The sequence below is a fragment of the Myodes glareolus genome, chromosome 4, assembly GCF_982192425.1.
Source record: "Myodes glareolus chromosome 4, mMyoGla1.1, whole genome shotgun sequence".
Taxonomy (NCBI): domain Eukaryota; kingdom Metazoa; phylum Chordata; class Mammalia; order Rodentia; family Cricetidae; genus Myodes; species Myodes glareolus.
Window position 1 is genome coordinate 110773883 of NC_142029.1, and position 19569 is coordinate 110793451.

At 50.4% G+C, this 19569-nt stretch overlaps 1 protein-coding gene across 1 annotated transcript in view; it reads left to right on the plus strand.

The window, feature by feature from the left end:
* The window catches only part of Panx1 (pannexin 1), a 44802-nt gene that overhangs the window by 9394 nt on the left and 15839 nt on the right, over positions 1–19569 (plus strand). Inside the window, 1 exon segment of the mRNA XM_048433772.3 lies at positions 14214–14353. Within this exon segment, the coding sequence (XP_048289729.3) occupies positions 14214–14353 (140 nt within the window).

Consider the following 19569-nt stretch of genomic DNA (forward strand, 5'->3'; position numbering starts at 1 on the left):
TAGCAGAAGACCAGATGCTTCTATTTGCTGTCGTTCGTCCCTCTGATGCGCATGTCACAAGCCTCAGGGGAACCCCTTTAACTCACAAGAAATGGACTGGAAAGGCAGGCGCAGTGTGGGGTCACTGCAGATTCTTGTCAGGGCTCCTTCTGCCGGGGGCCCCTGGTCCCTTCCAAGGTTGCCAGGCCTCCCAGGGCAGTCGTGCTGGAACCACTCGGTTTCAAGTGGCACTTCTAGAACCCTTCAGAGTCCCATGTCCCCTGAAGCAGGTTGTGGACACTTTAGGGATTCAGTTCTCCCTTTTCTGGGGTCTGGGATCCAGTTCAGGTTGTTTGGTTTGCGTGGCTTTTACCCTCTGAACTATCTCGCCAGCCCAACTCTTTCCACTTTAGTTTGTTGTTCTAACAGTTGAAGTGGCGTTTCCAGGTTTGTAATCCCTGTTACACCATTACACTGAGGTGTGGCTGTCACTCTGGGCAGTGTCAGGGGACTGCCCCTTCCCACCTGGCTGGCACCATTGCTTCTTGGCTTCTGTTTGTCATTCCCTTGTAAAGTTCTTTCTTCCTTTGGAAGCCAGTCATTCCCCTGACCCACCCCCAACTGTCTGTCTGCTGCCTGTCTCTACTCCGCTTCCTCCTTACCTCCCTCCCTCTCTTCCTGGCTTTTTTAGACATAGTTTCATGTCGCCTCGGCTGGTCTTAAATTCACTATCCTCTTGCCTCTGCCTCTCAAGTGCTGCAGTTACAGGGGTAGGACACTATACCTGTCTGAACTTTTTGTTTTGTCTTGTTTTTGAGGCATGGTTTCTCTTTGGAGCCCTGGCTGGCCTAGAACTCATTCTGTAGACAGACTAGTTTCTAACTCAGAGATCTACCTGCCTGTGCCTCCCAAATGTTGGGATTTAAAGGTGTGAGCCACCACTGCTCTGTGAACTTTTTTAAGCTAAAAGTCTTTTAAGAGACAGACAGAGAGAGAGAGAGAGAGAGAGAGAGAGAGAGAGACAGAGACACTCTTTCACTTCTGAGCCCTCTTTCCTGTTTACATTTAGTCAGCTGTGTGTAAACCTACTGCATGAGCTTTAGTAGGAAGTTAGAAAATGGCTTTGAATATTTGCCTCTAAGTGTTAACGTCTACTTTGCACTTGATCTGACCTGGGGTCCTTGGGAGCTCACAGGGCTGGCAGCTCTGCTGTGGAAATCCAGAGCAGCTGCTCCTAGGCTGTGCTCTGGCTGGGAGGCTGACTTCCCTCTCTGACTGCAGCCCGCTCATTTGCAAGCCAGAAGGTAGAACCAAGACCCAAAGGCAGAAGCCTGGCATGGGCCCTGACGCCGCGGTGGTGCGCACAGTGGGAGGTACTTGGTAGAACTGAGCAGGCACACCCTGACACTTCCAGGTTACCAGGTTACCACTCCCCTGGCTCTGCTGAGATGAGGCTGGCAACTAAGGATTGGGAAATGCCTGTCTTCCTCCCTCCAGTGGCCATGGAGGGAAGACAGCTCAGGAACTACTGCTCCCCCGTTCTTCCCCTACTAAGGCTTCCTGAAAACTCTTTGCTCCTGGTGCACACACTGGGGCGACCAAAGGAGCAGAAAGTCAATCCCCTCTTTTTTTTTTAATATTTTTATGGTTTATTTAACTAATTTTATGTGCATTGGTGTGAAGGTGTCAGATCCCCTGCAACTGGATCTTTAGACAGTTGTGAGCTGCCATGTGGGTTCTGGGAATTGAACCCAGGTCCTTTGAAAGAGCAGTCAGTGCTCTTAACCACTGAGCCATCTTACGGCCCCAACCAAAAGAACACACTTAAGGTATTTATCCCCAACAGCAAGACCCCGTGGGGTGGCTGATATGTGACGGAAGGTGCCTCTCCCGAGATTAGTCTCAGTCTATGAGGGCACTGCATTAATGTTAGCCAGGAGAGGCACTCCTGGTCCTCCCCAGCAGGAACCATGGTTATGTGGGCTCTGGGGTGCTCAGCTGTTCATTGTTTTTCTCTCTCGTTGCTGTTCTCACTTTTGGATTCGAACCACCTGTGCTGCGCACTAAGCTACCGCTGTGGTGTCTCCTGAAGACTCAGGAGGAATGCAGCCCTCAGAAGGCGTGAACTCCGGCTCTGCCTTGTGAAACCCATGTGATCTGTGTAGAATGTCCTTGGGTTTGCAGGAGTCTCGTGACGCTGCCCTCATAATTGTGACAGTCATCGCAGTTTGTCATGGTCAAAATCTTACTTTCAGCACAGAGTGGAGATATTCAAGGCCTTTTCCCCAGAAGGGCTTCTTTGTGTCAGGAACTATAAAGCCAGCTTTCAGACAGCGACTTGGAAGGAGAGATGATGAAGAGGGGCTTGGTTAAGCTCAGTCTTGCTCAGGCTGGGGCATTTTTAAATCCACCTTCATGGTGGTAGATTTGCTACAGAATTTAAAAAATAAATTTAAAAAATATTTAAAAAAATAAAACCAGTAAATAAATGAGAAATGAATCATGTGCGCACTGAAGAAAATATGGCAGCATGTGAATCCAAAACCTGCATCCTGTTCCATGCTGCGTGACAGAAATAAAAACTTCAGCTGCTGTTGAGAGAGAAAGAGAGGGAGAGAGAGGAGAGAGAGAGAGAGAGAGAGAGAGAGAGAGAGAGAGAGAGAGAGACCTTACACTGGTCTAGAACTCGACAAGTAGCCTAAGCTGGTTGTCAGGTGAGCCCCAGGGATCCTCCTGTCCATGCTTCCCCAGCACTGGGGGTTCAAGCACAGACTGCCATCTCTGGATTTTTCTCTATGAGTTTTGAGGGATCAAACTCAGGTCCTTGTGCTGGTAAGGTAAGCCCTCTATTGACCGAGCTCGCTGTGAGGCTAACTCTATGATGCACATCTCCTTTTATGCCTCTCAACAATCTGTGAAACTTAATAAATGAAAAGAGTTAGGTTATATAACTCGATGGGAAGTAAAAGCCAACCCAGTGCCTATGAATGTAGTGGGTTTGTCTGTTTACTTGTTTGTCTAAAGTCACAGTGATGAAAAGGGATTCTGGAATCTCTCTTCAGGAAAGACCTTGCCTGTCTCCCCCTGTGTGCTGACACCCCCTTGATCGCATTTAGTGGACGTCCAGGCTGCTGTCTGTAGATGAGGTTTGTGTTCCCGACTGCCATCCCGACAACCTGTTCTTAAGGACATATTGAAGCTGTCCCTGCCCTTCTACCGTCTGTTTCTTTAGCATTATTCTCAAGCCAAGTCCTTCATCTCCCTTTCACAGTGCCCACTTCTGGTGCCTGCTATGGGTCTGCGCCAGCTTCTCCCACTACTCTCTAAAGATGCAAAACCCGGGCCCACTCCATTTCCCCTACGGGAAGCTTGGTCAGCCTGAGTTGCTACAAGGGTTTGCTTTCTGAACCTCTTAGGTCTCATTTCTGTTGTGACATTTTTAACGAATCTGTTTATTCAGGCTGTCTCTGTTCCTACCAGGTAGGCTCCATGCAGACGGTCACCACCTTTCTGGCTTTACACAGAAAGGCCTAGGTGCTTGGGGAAGGAGGTGTGTGCTAGCTATTAGCTACAAGTCTTGTGTGTTAGATGCACATGTGTGTGGGTACACACAATGAGAACAGCATACGAGGGATCATGCTGTCGCTTCTGATGGCTCTGTAGTGTGTGTATGTTGGATGCACACGTGTGTGGGTACACACAATGAGAACAGCATACGAGGAATCATGCTCACTTCCTTCTTCTCTTGAGATGGGACAAGCCTTCTTACTTTCTTCCTTCTTCCCTGGAGCCAGACAAGCCCTAGCGGTCTCCTTCTTATGGCCTGACAGTCCTGGGGTTAAAGGCCCACATGTGCCCTGTGCCCTGCTTTATGTGGATGCTGGGCGTTGAATGCAGGTCTTTTGAATGCTCAGCAAGCATTCTTAACCCACTGAGCCATTGCCCAACCTAACTCAGTAGTTTAAATGATAGCTTCTTATGAACCTGGATCTTAGCTCAGGTTTGGCATTCTTGGGGCTTGATTCTGGCTGTCTTGTATGTTCCTTGTATGTTGACCAGCCTTGCATTTCGTGGGCCTGATTATCCAGACATGACCTAGTTTCAGGTCTGTCTGTTTTTTTCTCCTCCCCAGTAATTGGTTACTTACTCTTAGGACGCCGTGGTGTCAGGAAAGAGTATGTATAACTACACACTTAGGCTTGAATTGTCACCTAGCCCAGTATCAGTTGGCCCATTTAAATCCCCTGAGCTGCCTCTGTAAGACAGAAATAATGGCAGTAATTCACAGGTTTCTTTTATTGACTGTGGTTTGGATCAGCTACTTTTACATCGCTGTGACCAAACTGCTTGACAGAAATGGCTTAAAGACTGAGATATTTGGACTGGAGAGATGACTCAGTGGTTAAGAGCATTGCCTGCTCTTCTAAAGGTCCTGAGTTCAATTCCCAGCAACCACATGGTGGCTCACAACCATCTATAATGAGGTCTGGTGCCCTCTTCTGGCCTGTAGGCATACATGCAGACAGAATATTGTATACGTAATAAATGAATGAATAAATAAATAAATAAAATTTGAAAAAAAAAGACTGAGATGTTTGCTTTGGCTCATGGTTTCTGAGGGGTCAGACCATCTGAGCAGAGGAGGTGTGGCAGAGTGGTTTTAGTCTATTGTGGGGGCAACCTGTGGTTGTGACTGCTTAGGCTGCGGTAGACAAGGAAACAGAATGGCTTGGCCTAGACTAGGAGTCTGGGCTGTATCCTCCAGAACCCTGACTCTCAAGACTTATTTCTTATAGTTGCTTCCCTTCCCAACCCCATAAAGATTCTGCTCCCACCCCAAGTTGGGGAGTAAGCATTCAAAATGAATCTGTGGGACCATTTCGGACTCAAATTATCACGGTTGGACTGGGGAGGAGGAGGAGATGATCCCAATGTCATATGGGAGTCACACTGGTTTGCATGTGATCCCTACAGAGTGTGAATGTCTGTGCTTCCAAGTCAGATAAATGGAGGAAGCAAGCTGAAGAGGAGTACGGTTTGTGTATGAGGCGCTGTTTCCCGTCTCCACGATTTCCCTCAGATCCCTTAGCATTTCCCAGGGGAGCAGCCGGCATGATGGCACAGGGGACATCACCACTTAGCAGGGAGCTGCCATCTTGTGCCTCTCGAATTGGAGTGGAACCTGAGGAGAAAGCCAGGTCCTCCCCTGTGTTCTACCTCAGCTGTAGAAGTCCAAGCGTGGAAAAGCAGACAAGCACAAATCAGGGTGGGCGTGGCATCGGATGGGAGCCTGTGTTTAGCACATGTTAGGAGAATGGATGACATACTGGCCATGGACCATCCCAGGATCAGGTGGCCATGACAGCTACATGCAGCATGTGGTACAGAATCGAGTCCTGATTGGAGAAAAAGCAAGTCGTTGTGGTACACGATAATTTGGTAAGTATGAAAGTGGGTTGGCCGTCCTAAATTTGAAAATCTGCAGTGCGAAGTGCTCTGAAATCTTCAACATCATGCTCAAAACGTTTAGGTTGTGGAACATTTCTGAATTCTGATGTTTGGAACTCAGCTGGTAAATTCTATGCACATGTTCTGAAACGCTTCTAGTTCCAACAGCCTGTCTTAGTTTTCTTCTGTTGCTGTGAAAATAAAACAAACAAACAAAACCACGGATTCTAAGCAACTTAGGGGAGGATGGGTTTCTTTCAGCTCACAGGTCATAGCTGTCACTGAGGAGAATCAGGACAGGAATTCACGTTACACTGTGAAGGAGGAAAACTTGGAGGAACGGTGTTCATTGGCTTGCTCCCGGACCCTTAAAAAGCCCAGGACCACATGCCCGGGGAATGGTACTGCCCACAGTGGACTGGATCATCCTTCATCATTTAATGAGACAACCCCACACAGACATGCCCACTGGCTAATCTAAGTCCTTGTTCTTAGAAGGTATACAGTACTGAGAGAAGGAACTGTGATCTTCAGCCACGGAAGGATGTATGTGTTGCATAGATGCAGAGAGGACGTGAGGTCTGAGTTCTGCAATGCTTAAGTCTAAGCATGGAGTGGGATGTCACTGTTATGTTCTTGTAAATTTTCAGTAGTTCTGAAAAAGGTTCAAAATGAAGTGTTGAATTAAAAAGGTGATGAGGTCAATATAGCAATATATCCTTTCTACCTTAAAGTCCTGCGTGCCATCTGGCTGGGTGTTGTGGCACATACCTTTAATCCTAGCACTCGGGAGGCAAAAGCAAGCAGATTGAGTTCAAGGCCAGTCTGGTCTACCAGAGCTAATTCCAGCACAGGCTCCAAAGCTACAGAGAAACCCTCTCTGGGGGGATGGGGAGGCCTGCATACCCGAGATACAAATTTTTTGAATAATTTTCTGTGCCTGAAGTAGCTCATCGCAGATGACAACCATATCTAAATAACTCTGGTTCTTCCATTTTTCATATGCCAATAGGCTCTTTTGTAACTTCCTTTTACTCCCGTCCCAGTCATGAACTTCTATTCATGGGGCGGTTGTCAGGTTTATGTTAGGTTTAGACAAGTTTTCTTTATGGGATGTGATACATACCCTGGTGGGTGTGCTCAGGGAGTGACTTCCGGCACAGGAGAGAAACCTCAGACACCACAGAGTTCCTCCTTCTGGTTCCCTGGACGCACTCCTGGCCGTGTGGCTGTGTGTTTCCCTGGACACACTCCTGGCCGTGTGGCTGTGTGTCTCCCTGAGTGTGCTCCTGGTTGTGTGGTTGTGTTTCGGACTGTGTTGTCACACGATATTCCTTGATGACACTTGCCAACTTGGCGTTTCTCTCTCAGGCACGGGCTGCCTGTCCTGGTTCCTGACACCGGTAGGCATGGATGTTTTTTTGGCTCTCCTTGCGGTGCCTCATCCAGTTTATGGGACTCGAAAGGAGCAGCATCCAATGAGGTTCAGCGACTGGTCAAGTCCTGGGATGTTTAGGGGCTCCTGTAGGTGATACCTGAGCCTGTCTTTGCCAAGAGCTGGTGTCACAGAGGTGTGCCCGTAAGACCACCACCCAGGCCCCACTGTGCAGAGGCGTCCTTGTGAGTTAGCCGGCCTAATGATAGTGAAAATCACTTCCGTTCCATTTTTGAGTCTGGACTGTTAAAGTGCTTATGTTTTCACCAGTATGAAATAACGTGGATGCTTTGATGTGAGTTCTTGCGGAGAAAGGGAAGTCAGTCCTGGGCAGATTGGGTCTTCCAGAATCTATAGAAGCTGGCCAGAGAGGTGCGAGGGGAGGGATGGGCTCCTGCTTGGAAGGAAAAGTTACTGTGAGATTCTTGGAGCTTTGCAAAGCTTTCTGGTGGCCAGGAGTCCGAGTGTTGTTGGGAGAGGCCCAGGGGGAAGCTGTTTGCAGTGGCTTGCCGCAGGTGAGGCGAGTCCTGTCCTGAGGCGTCGCTGTAAGAGCTGACGGTTCGGCTCTGCTTTCTGCACTGCGTTCATGGTTGTCTTTATGATCTCTCTCACTGCACTTGGGAGTTTACAAGAATGATTTTCAGGTTTTTTTTATGGCATCCAGAAAAGGTAGCCAGGACTTCGAAGTTTAGAGCTGTGAAGGTTGTTTTACGATCTGCTTGGATTCCTTATATGAATGAGATAGGGGTGCATGCATGTGTGTGTGTGTGGTTTACAGTAGATGAATTATAACTATTTTGTTTTGTGAAATGACAACATTTTGTTCACTTTTAAGTGGTGCAGAAGTTAGCTGTCAGCAATATAATCACGATTATATAGTTTTTCCTTCGTGTCTCCTGTAAGAGCTGCCCTGCCCAGCGCACGTCTTTCCCGTCAACAGACTCTCACAGTCCCGTGTCTCAGACCCACTTTTATCCTGTGGCCTGTGCCTTTCCTTTCCTCTTTCTCCGGAGGCCCGAGTAGCTGTCTCTCTGTAGTCAGGGGGTTTTGTGCCTCACTTGCCTCATAGGTGACCGGGGTGAAAGCTGACCACAGGGACCACTTCCCTGGGCCTCTGCTGCCCCCTGTGGTTTCTTCAGTATGACACTTCCTAGATTCCCACACTTTTGAAAGTCCTCTGAAGATCTAGTTCGCTGACTAGATTTCTCTACTGATGTTTTTATTTTTGTTAACTTCTCTGCTTTGATGAGATTCCATCAGCTCCTTGTGAACCTGCTCCCGATGCTCCCTTGCCTATAGCTTTCCAGTCTGCAACACAACAGACTCACTTCCCTTGGCGGGGAGGTGGGGGTTGGCAGGAGGATCTGTGGGTGTTTGTTAGAAGGGATGGGGCACACTGCAAGCCCTCCCTTTCCGTCTTGCCCTTGCTCTCCTGCCTTGTTCTGTGTCGGTACTGTGTACGAGGTAAAGAAAGAGGGGAACAGTAGCAGAAGTAGACCAGAGTCCTGCCCTGTCCCCACTCCTGCCTCTGAAGCTGGAGTATGGAGACAATCCCAACTGGTGTTAGTGTCCCTGAGACACCTTGGCTGACTCCGTTTGCACCCCTGCCCTGGGTCTGCTTCTTGGACCGCATGGCTCTTTGTTTTTTCATAGGCTAGTGCTGCTGTTGCAGCAGATGAGGGTCTAGACGGCGCTGGGCCACTGGGCTCAGGCAGAAGAAGGTGTGAGCACACTCTGGGATCGAGGCGAGGCACCTGCGGGGTGATGGGAGACCTCCCTGGCTCAAGCTATCTGCTTAGCAGATGAGACTTCCTTTATGAAGCCCCAGGAAGCATACATTTGCTCTCCAAGATCTTGCCATATTTTGCCAGCTACATGGGTGTGAAGCCCACAGCTGTCTCTGCATTTCAGCCAACCAGAAGGAGTGTTTCTTGTTCTTTTTGACATAGACCGGAAACTCCTGGCTTTCCCTGTGCATGCTGCAGTAACTCTTTCTCCCACAAAAGAACTAATGACCCGATTCCCTCAGAACAGATGGGTGTATTTGGGCTCATATTCTCAGAGGTGCCGTCTGGGGGTGCTTGGCTAGAACCCCTGGCTGTGGGAGCATGGGGGAACGAAGCAGAACGAGACTGGAAGAGGCAGAGAACCAGTTACACCCCACAGAGGCACACTCCCGTGACCTCCCTCTCCACAAAACCCGCAGCACAGCACCAAGTTTCCAGAACTCCCCAAAAGAGTGCCACCCCAACTGTGGACTAAGTGTGTGACACCGGCGCCTATGGGAACATTGCCTTTTCAGACAGGACACGTGCATTTACAGGGTGGTGGGCATCACACCGCCTTGACCTGGAGACTCTAGGCTGTACTCATTCATTTGCTGGAATGTTCTCAACCCTTGCCAGAAGCTTTCCTCTTCTTTCACTTGGAGGAACCACCTGCCGAGGCTAGCCTATCCTAACAGACCCTAGTGGGGACTCCTCTAGAGGGGCCTTGCCGGAGTAGCCGGTTCAGAGCCCTGTGCAGAGATGGGTGGAAGATGACTGGACCACTCTGAGCTCTAACCCTCCAGGGTAACGGAGGATTGGCTGTTTCTCCTCATATGACCGAGGCATAGAGTAGGTGACAATGGAAGGAGCTGGAGGTATCCAGCGAGTGTCATTCCCTGCTGTCTCTGCTCTAGATGAGGGTCACTTCTGTTTGTCCTCCACGGGGAAAGCCCCTAAACCCCAAACTAGAGCTTGAAGCAGTTTTCTTCTGGGGATAGTACAGTGTTCGAAGTCAGGCAGGCTTCCAAGAACTCCCAACAGTGCTGTCCATTTTCATGGGTAGCTGGGCAGATGTTCCCTAGCAGCTAGCTCACTGGCAAATTTAAGAGAACCTGGAGCTACCCTCCCTGCTTGTCCATCATACTGCGCACTTATGCCTTGGTAGGTAATGCTGCAGGAGGCATCAGCTCACACTGACACAGCGACAGTGTCACGCACCCTGACACTCCTGTTTTATGAAATGCAAGATTTTGAGTTTAGTGGGATAAGGGGGACCTGGACATGTCTTACTCATTCTAACTCATACTTGACACCCTCACTTGGTGGCAAGAACTATCTCTATTCTAAGACACTTTGCAATGGCTGGTGACTTCAAAATGATCTCCCTCAAGACTTGCCGTGAAATACTTTTGTTACACCCAAAGTCCAGATCCCCGAAACATCACAAGACCATATCTGATGCAAAAGCAAAGAGTTTTTATTGCAGGTTAACTTGGCCCCCTCCGTCTGTCTGAAGCGACAGCGGCAGCAACAGCAATGACAACAGGAACAGCGCAGGAGAGACCCTAGCGACCAAAAGAGGGGATTTATATTGGGGAAGAGACTTGAGGGATTCTAAGCCTCTGAACTTGTGATTGGCTGCCCCCTAGTGGGATGAGGGGAATTCCAGACTTCTAGCCTTGGGATTGGCCGCCCCCTATGATGTAAGGGGTTTCCAGGTCTGAGGGGAATTTCCAACTGCCAGTAACTGCCTGAGGGGAAATCCCAAACCTCTAGGGACTCAGAGATTGGTCCATTTTCCCTGTTCAGGGATTGGCTGGTTTTGTGTGGGGGGCAGACATGATTCTGATTCTGGGGTCAAACCGTGTTTCTTTCTTTGGTTCTTTTTACCTTTTTGATTCAGTTTTGGGACCGGGGTGAATATCTTTGGTATAATCTGAATCTAGGGGCTTAGTGCGTTCTTTTGGTCTTGGTTTCAGGGTCCAGGGACTTTCTCCGGCTCCAGGTTCGGGGACAAAGTATCTCTAACCCTGGCTCTGGTATCATGTTCAGGGTGAGAGTTTCTATCCCTGGCTCTGAACCCAGAGTCAGGCTGCTCAGGGGTTGTGCTAGGGCTACAGACTCACTGAATCAGTGTGGGCCTGGCCTGTGCCTCTTGCTTTCATGGTGTCTGAGTGTCAAGTCACCTGCTGAAGAAGAAGGGGGGCTCAGAGCCTTTCCGTGCCCCCCATCACCACCTCCAAAGTCAACCCTCCTGACCCTGCAGACTTCACTTCCTTTTCTTAATACAAGTGTTTGGTTCATCCCTTCTCCAGGGGATGGTGACCCTTGGAGGCCTATGACATTCATAGAGAGGTCCAGCTGACTGTCTCCGCCCCCTTTCCATTCAGTCGAAGGCACAGTGATGGGTGTGCTTTAGTCTTTCAAGCAGCGCGGGAAAGGCCAGCCTGTTGCTTCCTGACACGCAGAGCAGGCAGTGAGAACCAGGCACTGCAGGAACCACTTTGCTGCCCCTTTCCCTCTCTGCAACAGCGGTGTGAAGTGTTGATGTTAATGCCATCGCATTAGAGACCCAGGCTTAAAAGGCTGAGTGATTTACCTGCCGTGAGTCACCCAATTAAGTGGCCCGGTGAGGTTTAAATACAGCTGCAGAGCCTAGGCCCTTAGCATCCCTCATTCTGCGTGGGATGTGGATGTGGGGGAGAGCTCGCCTCATGGGCAGTGGACTAGAGAGAAGAGGGGGCTGCAGGGGACACAAGGACGCCTGTGACACATCCGTAACCCAATAAACACTCGATGGGGGCAAGGGGTGAGCTCTGCTGGACCCCAAGGTAACATGAATGGAGTGACCACTGCCCGGAGTCCAGCACACACAGCAGCTCTGTGTGTGTGCGCAGAACAATGCGTTTCTCATTGTGCTGTGGAGAAAGCCACATCTCGCAGTCCCTTCCCAGAGGAACACATTTACAGCAGCCCCTGAATAGGACCCAGGTTTTCCGTTCTCCATCCCACACAGCCCCATCTCCTGTTGGGAGGCTCATAGTCTTGAGTGTTTACCTTCTAAATCTAAACCCTTTAGGTGACAATTTGGCTTATGACATTTTATTTTTATTTAGAAGAGATGGAAAATTACCACTTTGCCTACTAGTCTTCTATGACTAATGTCCCATGAGAGTTTTAAAAAGTCCTTTTTCCTAGAGTCTGGGGAGAAAGCTCACTGGAGAAAGCACTTTCTGCATAGGAATGAGAGTCTGACTTTCATTCCCCAGAAATGACATGAAAAGCCAGGCGTGGTCCATGCTTGTAATCCCAGAGTTTGGGGGGGGCGGGGCAGAGACCAGCGGCAGATCCTGGGCCTCACAGCCAGTTGCCTAGCTAAGTCTGTGAGCCCCAGTTTCCAGTGAAGGATTTTTCCTTCGAAAAAATAAGGTGGATGGTGCCTGAGGAGGAATATTCAAGGTTGACCTCTGGCCTCCACATGCACACACGTGCATGTGTACCTGCATGCACCTGCCGAGCCACCAGGCCACAAGCTGCAGCGGGGAGCAAAGGCTGGAATTGAAACAGCAGCCTTGTGGGTCTGACCAATCTTGTCAGAAGTGGTGACAGGGACAGTTTGAGGAAAAGCAGAGTCAGCGGGACACTGGTGGAGCGTAGTTGGAGGGTTTAGACCATAGCTGAAAATGTGAAAACCTATGAAAAACATGACAGGACCTACAGAAGAGCATCCTCTCTCTATAGGCGGGGTGTCAAAGCCTGACCGGCTCCGGTCCGGCCGACTAGGAAGCCAGAGACTTAGAGGCTGCTCCAAGCAGTCCCTCATGGCCGGGACCACTTATAAGTGCTCCAAAAGAAAAGAAAAGGAAGAGAAAGGAGAAAGAAAAATCCGAGAAACCCTGGGCCCCCAAGTCGGATGCACCGCATAGCATGTGCAGTGCTAGCTCGGGATGACCAACCCTGGGTTGTCTGGTCACGTTTTTAGCTATGGAAAACAACCAGAGATGAATGCTAGTGAAGGGCCCAACTGTAGCCATGGAGGCTGTGGTTGGGGGCTGGAAGGGGAAAACTCACCCCCGGATCTGCTGGTGTGTGTAGAGGTCAGCGGTCAGGCAGATAGAACTGTTTACAGAGCTGTTGTAAAGAAACCTGGTTCCTGAGCCCAGGGTTCCATGTGTCCACAGCTGGCCTACCCACGGGCGGGAGGGAACGTGGAGAGCCTGGCCAAGTCACCAAAGTGATGGTAACAATAAAATGCTGTGGGTCTGTCCTGTCCCTTTAAGAGACAAGCCCTGCCTACTCCCTCCCTGGTCCACCACTGAGGCAGGGAGATCTTCATTCCTGCCTGCAGCCTGAGTCCCTTCCTTTCCATCTCTTTCCCAAAGAGGCAGCTGCTGCCGTGGCTCCTCTCCAACCCCTCTCCCCCGTTTTGCCCTCCCTCCCTCCTTCCCTCCTTCCCTGTTTCTCTCTCTCTCTCTCTGCCTCTCTGTGATCTTCCCCCCCTTTTCCCTTCCCCTCCATAACTCACTAAATAAATATCCAACCTCACTCTGCATGGTGTGCCTATCCGTTTCTCTGTCTCTCACTCACTGCGTGGCTCCCAGCCCGGGACCAGCTGACTTTGGAGACCTATGGCATGGTCTCGAGGCATGCCTGTCTGTCTCTCTCGTCTGCCGGGGCTGCAGCTTCTTAATAGACCATCTGCCTAGCCAAGGTCTGTCACCCTCCACATGGCTCCGTGCCTAGTACCCGCTGGCCCTCGTGGCTCGTGGGCCATTTGGGGGCTCCCTGCCTGGGACCCAGCTGCCTTCGTGGCCCTCCATGGTCTCAGGACCCGCTGCCTGTCGCTCGGGGACCTGCAGCATGGTCTCATGGCCTGCCGCCACTCGGGGACCTGTAACATTTTGCTTAAACCATAACAAAGGATTCGTCTGATTTACACTTCCACACATAGTCCTTCACTGAGGGAAGTCAGGGCAGGAACCTAGGAGCAAGAACTGAAGCCGAGGCCTTGGAGGGTGCTGCCTACGGCTTGCTCCTCCTGACCTTTTACATATGACCCAGGCCCACCTACCTGCCCATGGTTGGCACCTCCCACAGTGGGTTGAGTCTTCCCACATCATTAAGAAAAGGCCCACAGAGATGCCCACAGGCCAGTCTGATACAAGTAATTCCTCAACTGGCTTTCCTCTTCCAACGTGACTCTAACTTGTCAAGTTGACAAAAAAAACCTAGTACAATAACATACAGTAGCCTTGGCTGTGTGCTGAGGTGCTCCAGGCGGCATTCAGGGTGTAGCATGGTGCTGAGTGTACGCTGTGTGTTTAGAACCCAGGCTGCGGTGAAACCGTGCGGCACTACATGGATGTGCACTTCCAGAAACCCCTGCATTTGTTACCCATTTGAGTTTGAGTTTTTGGTCATGTTCAGAAACCTTTTAATGCCAAGCGTTTTCGATGCTGCATTCAGTTGGTGTGTGACGTTCTGACTCACAGTCAGGAAGTGTTGACTTGGACATCAGTGGGGATGGGGGAGGTGCAGGCCCAGGGCTTCATTCGTTTGTAACAACCTCCTTTGCTTCCCAGGTACCCAGATAAGCTGCTTCTCCCCAAGTTCTTTCTCCTGGCGACAAGCTTCCTTTGTGGATTCATACTGTTGGGCGGCTGTCCAGCAAAAGAGCTCCCTGCAGAGCGAGTCCGGAAACCTCCCCCTGTGGCTGCACAAGGTAAGGACTTACGGTCACACCTGCTGTGCTTGCTTTCTGGATACAGAAGTTGAGGCCCGGAAGGGCGGTGCCCCCCAAGGCCATGCAGGTGTGTGTGGTCAGCCACACTGGAGAAGCCACAGCAGTGACTTCATCAGATAGGTGCTCTCTGAATTTCAGCTTTTCAATGACAGGCATCTTGTACATCTTTGTTTCTTTTGTGTCCTTAATTCCCCTGCAGAATGTCTGACCCATGGTGGGCCCTCACTACCTTTTCAACATTGCCCAGAGCCTTGTTTGTAACACCTGGGGTCACTTAGCAAAAGTAATGTTTACCACATAGTTGAGTTACTTCTGGCCATTGTGTTGCTGGAGTACCTAGAAGCCTGGTCACAAATTACAGGTACACAGCTCTTGATTGGTTTCTGGTGGGTACATGTGTTATGGTAAAAATAAAATGCTCTAGGTCCCCGAGTGGCGGCAGTGGGCAGCAGGCACGAGACCATGGTGGGCCGTGAAGGCAGCTGTCCCAGGTAGGAAGCCCTCGTGGGCCAGTGGGTCCTAGGCAGGGAGCCGCATGGTGGGTGAGAGACCTTGGTGGGGCAGCCAGTCCCACCAGGAACTGCAGCCATGGAGGGTGAGAGACAGAGACCTATTAGGCACGTGTGGCTGGTGAGAGGCTGAGAGCAGTAAGTCCCAGACAGGGATCTACATGGGTGGGTGAGAGACAGAGACAGAGCAGCCAGTCCCACAAGGAGCCGCAGCCATGGAGGGTGAGAGGCAGATGGATAGGCACGCCATGCAGAGTGAGGTTGGATATTTATTTAGTGGGTTATGGAAGGGAAAGGAGAGAAGGGGGAAGAGGAGGGAGAGAGAGAGAGAGAGAGAGAGAGAGAGAGAGAGAGAGAGAGAGAGAAATGGCAGTGGGAAAGAAGAGAGAAGCCAGCAGCAGCTACCTCTTCGGGAGAGAGACAGAAAGGAAGGGCTCAGACTGGAAGTAGAAGGAAGATCTGCCTGCCTAGGTGGTGGATGGTTGAGGGTGGCAGGGTGGGGGGAGGGTGTCTTGGGGCTTGTCTCTTAAAGGGACAGGGCAGACCATTGGAACATGTACTGGGAGGAAGGAGAGGTACTACCCAAGAGGCATTCTTCATCAGGATGTTCAAATTAGAGAGAAGGGCACTGTGGGGTGGGAGTGTGCAGGAACCGGACACTGCAGCCTAACCTAGCTGTGTGTAGAAGAACACTCTTAACACTCTTACGTGACAGCTTGACACCATCAGTCTTCCCTGGCAGTGGTGATGTCACACCTCAAGTCTTCTCTGTGAGAGAGGATGTGACGTATGGGGTCTTCTCTGTGAGATGTGACATCTCAGGTCTTCTCTGTGAGAGAGGATGTGATGTCTCGGGTCTTCTCTGTGAGAGAGGATGTGACATCTCGGGTCTTCTCTGTGAGAGAGGATGTGACACTCTGGGTCTTCTCTGTGAGTGAGGATGTGATGTCTCAGGTCTTCTCTGTGAGAGAGGATGTGACACTCTGGGTGACTGGGTTGGGCTTTTCCCTCTGATTTGCAGCCTGAGTGCAAGGTGGGCCCTTCTCACATTGCATAGTTTACTGGTCAGTATGTCACTTTACCACAATGTCAGGACCTTCAGCATAAGCAGACATACTTGCAGGGGGTAAGAACCTTTGTTTGGGGGACTGGAGAGATGGCTCAATGATTAGGAACACTGGCCGTTCTTCCAAAGGACCCAGGTCCAGTTCCCAGCACCCACAAGGCAGCACACACCTGTCTATAACTCCAGTTTCTAGGGGAATCTAACATACATGTAGACAAAACACCAGTGCACATAAAATTTTTTTAAAAAGTAAAGTAAAAATAATAAATCATTTAAAAATAAAGAGCCTTTGTAAATTTCAGTCCTTGCTTCTGCAGTTTAAGTCCATGTTAAAATGTCATTGTGGAGGCGCCAAGCCGTACAGTCTCTGGGTTGGCGTTGGCTGAACTCAGACTGTGGCTGGGCTTGCATAATGGGATGACAGCCACTGTGGGCTTGTTAGAGCAAGAAAAATCCAGATGGTTCTCACAGCAGCAGTGGGCCACAGATGGCGTGTCAGATTCTCAGAGTTCACTGGTGGTGAAATGAACACTCAAGAGAATAATTAGAAACCAAGACAGAAAGGGGGAAGAGTGGTTTTTCACTGAACCGGGGACAAGCTTGCAGGCTGAGCTATGAGCTCCTGAATCCCCCTGCTGCTGGGGTGGAGCCAGGCCTATGCGCTGTTAATCCTTGGAGCTCCTGGCAGCCAGGTGGTCCTGGGTGTGTGTGTCCATGCGTGCGTGCATGCGTGTGTGCGTGCATGTGTGTGTGTGTGTGTGTGTGTAAGGAATGAGGGTGATGCTTTAGAAGCACAACTGGCCTTTTCCTTAGAGGATATGCTCTTCTTGTGGGCGGAGGTAACAAACTGGGCGGGAACAGGGGAGAAGGCTTTGTGTCCAGGAAGACCACACTTGTGAGAGTCCAGAGAAGGAGGGGATGAGAGGCCAGAGAAGAGACTGGAGATGCTGAACCACCAACCATTGAGACACTGCCTAGGGCAGCGGTTCTCAACCGATGGGTCATCACCCCAAGATAGCCTGCATATCCGATATTTACATCATGATTCATAACAGTAGCAAAATTACAGTTATGAAGTAGCAAGGGAATAGTTTTATGGCTGATGTCACCACAACACGAGGAGCTGTATTAAAGGGTTGCAGCATTAGGAAGGTTGAGGACTACTGGCCTGGGAGCGAAGCAGTGAAGCATGCCCTGGACATGCCTGTCCTGACGTAGACCAGGTGGCCCTGCAGATCAGGATGGAGGCGAGGTTGCAGAGACGGGGTCTGAGCTGCGACTCCCAGACAGGTGTTGCATCAGCAGGGCCACTGTATGTTTCTGAGCGGTGCTTGGCTTCTAAGAGCTGCTCTTCAGCAGTGGTGGGAGGAGAGGCTGGGAAAACCTAGCCAGGCACAGAGGGACTTCTGGTCAGTAGGAGGGGAGGCAGGGAGGGCCACTAGCTAGGCACTAAAGGAGAGTTTAGGTTGGGAAGGAAGAGAGGTGGGGTGGGGAGAGCCTAGTGAGGCACAGAAGACCCGGAGAGCCAGGCTCAGAGCAGACAAGGCAAGCGGGTGTTTCTGAGGCAGGAAAGTGTCACGTATCCAGCTACAAGGTGACACCATGGGATCCTGAAAGGGGATATTGAGAGCCTATGCCAGAGCCAGCAGACTCGCTGTGGACAACCGGACGGTGATGTCACACCAGGGCGACAGGCAGCAGTGTTGGTGGCAGCAGTTAATCAGCCCCACACTCTCCACCCGGGATAGCATGCCTGGGGGCACAGGAAGAGGGCATTTCAGGTGTCTGAGGAGTGAGGGCCAGAAAGATGTGCTGTTGGAACGTGGAGACTTAGCGGGGAGGAGCAGAGACTGGATGTGGCCCAGGATTGGCTCAGGATGCCGGAACTCTGAGAAAGAGAAGGGGATGACTGCTCAGCTATTAACCAGAGCTGCTCTGTGACCCCTGGGCTGTGGGTAGATAGGAAAGATGGTTCTCAGTGCCAATATTGTCATCTATTGGGAATTTGGTGTGGAAGCTAGGAGACTCCTCTAGGGCGGGTGTAGACGGAATGGGGTCTGTTTCAGCTGGGATAAATACTGGCCAAAGCAGTGTGGTGGGCAAGCATTGATTTGGCTTCCACTTCTAGGTTATAATTGGCCACTGATGGTACTGAGGGCAGGAGCTTAAGACAGGAACTCTGAAAGAACACTGCTTGCTGGCTAGCTCTCTGACTCACGTGCAGGATCATGCCTAGCTTTCTTACACACCTATGCCCGCCTGCCCAGGCAGTGTGTTGCCCACAGTAGGCTGCTTCTTCCTACACCGCTTAGTAATCACAACAGTTCCCTCAAAACGTGCCCACAGGCCAAGCTAATCTAAGCACTTCCTCATTTGGGGCTCCCCCATCGGGTAACTGTAGACCGTGCCATGCTGACGAGTAAGAGGAAACTTGGACGGATTCTAAGGGGGGCATCTAGCTTGGAGAGTTGGGGCTTAAGAGGAGCCCACAGAAGACAGAGCTGGTGTACTGTAGGCTTAAGGAGCTGGTTGTCCTGTAAATGTCAGCTTGTCAATACAGTAGCCTGTGCCAGATGCTGCCAGGGGTGTGCTAGCGACTGAGACCAAGGTGACCTACAAGGTTGAATTGTGTTCCCTACAAGATTATGTTGTTGCCTTAACCCTGTGTACCTTAGATATGACTTTATCGAAACAGATCTGCTAAGTCAGTGACTTAGGAGATGTCATCTTGGGCCCCGCCTCCAAGATGGCAGGTGTCCTCACACAAGGAATGAACTTGGACATAGGCACACATAGAGGCAGGATCATGTAGGAATACTTGTGGGGAAGGTGTTCTGTAACCTGGGCCAAGGGGTATTGGGAGAGGCAAGGAAGGACAGCCCCAGGGCCCTTGGCAGGAGCGTCTTAGCTTACAGAACTGTCAGAGAATACTTACACTATCACCGCCAGGTGTGGAGTCTGATCTCCATGCTCCTAGAAAAGAGCCGGCCTTACAAAACAAGGTTTGGGACTGAAGAGATGGGACCGTAGTTAAAGCCTGTCCCGCTTTTCGGAGGCCCTTAGCTTGGTTCCCAGTTCCCACGTCAGCTAGCTCATGTCTGCCTGTAGCCCTGTTCCAGGGATCTGTCCCCATCTGACCTTTATCAGCACCCACACAGACATGATATACATACTCTCACACGCATAACTAAAAACAAAACAAGTCTAGTACATAAAAGAGGTCAAGATTTTCTCTAACTGGAATAGTAGCCCTTCTGGATGGAATAAGGATGTGGCTTTCTGAGTTGGGCACAGATGTGGTAATCAGAGTTCCTGTACCCCACACTGAACGTTTAAAGATAAAATGATATCTAAATAAGTAAATAATGTTTAAAAATAAAATCTAGAAACCTAGTTAACCTAAGCTGGGTAGTGGCACACATCTGGATCCCAGTTCTCGGGAGGCAGAAGCAGGTGAATTTCTGTGAGCTGGAGACCAACCTGGTCTACAGAGTGAGTTCCAGAACAGCCAGGGTTGTTACACAGAGAAGCTCTGTCTGGGGGCGGGGAGGGGGGGCGAGAATGAGAGAGACGAAGAGAGAGAGAGAGAGAGAGAGAGAGAGAGAAAACAAGCAAACTAG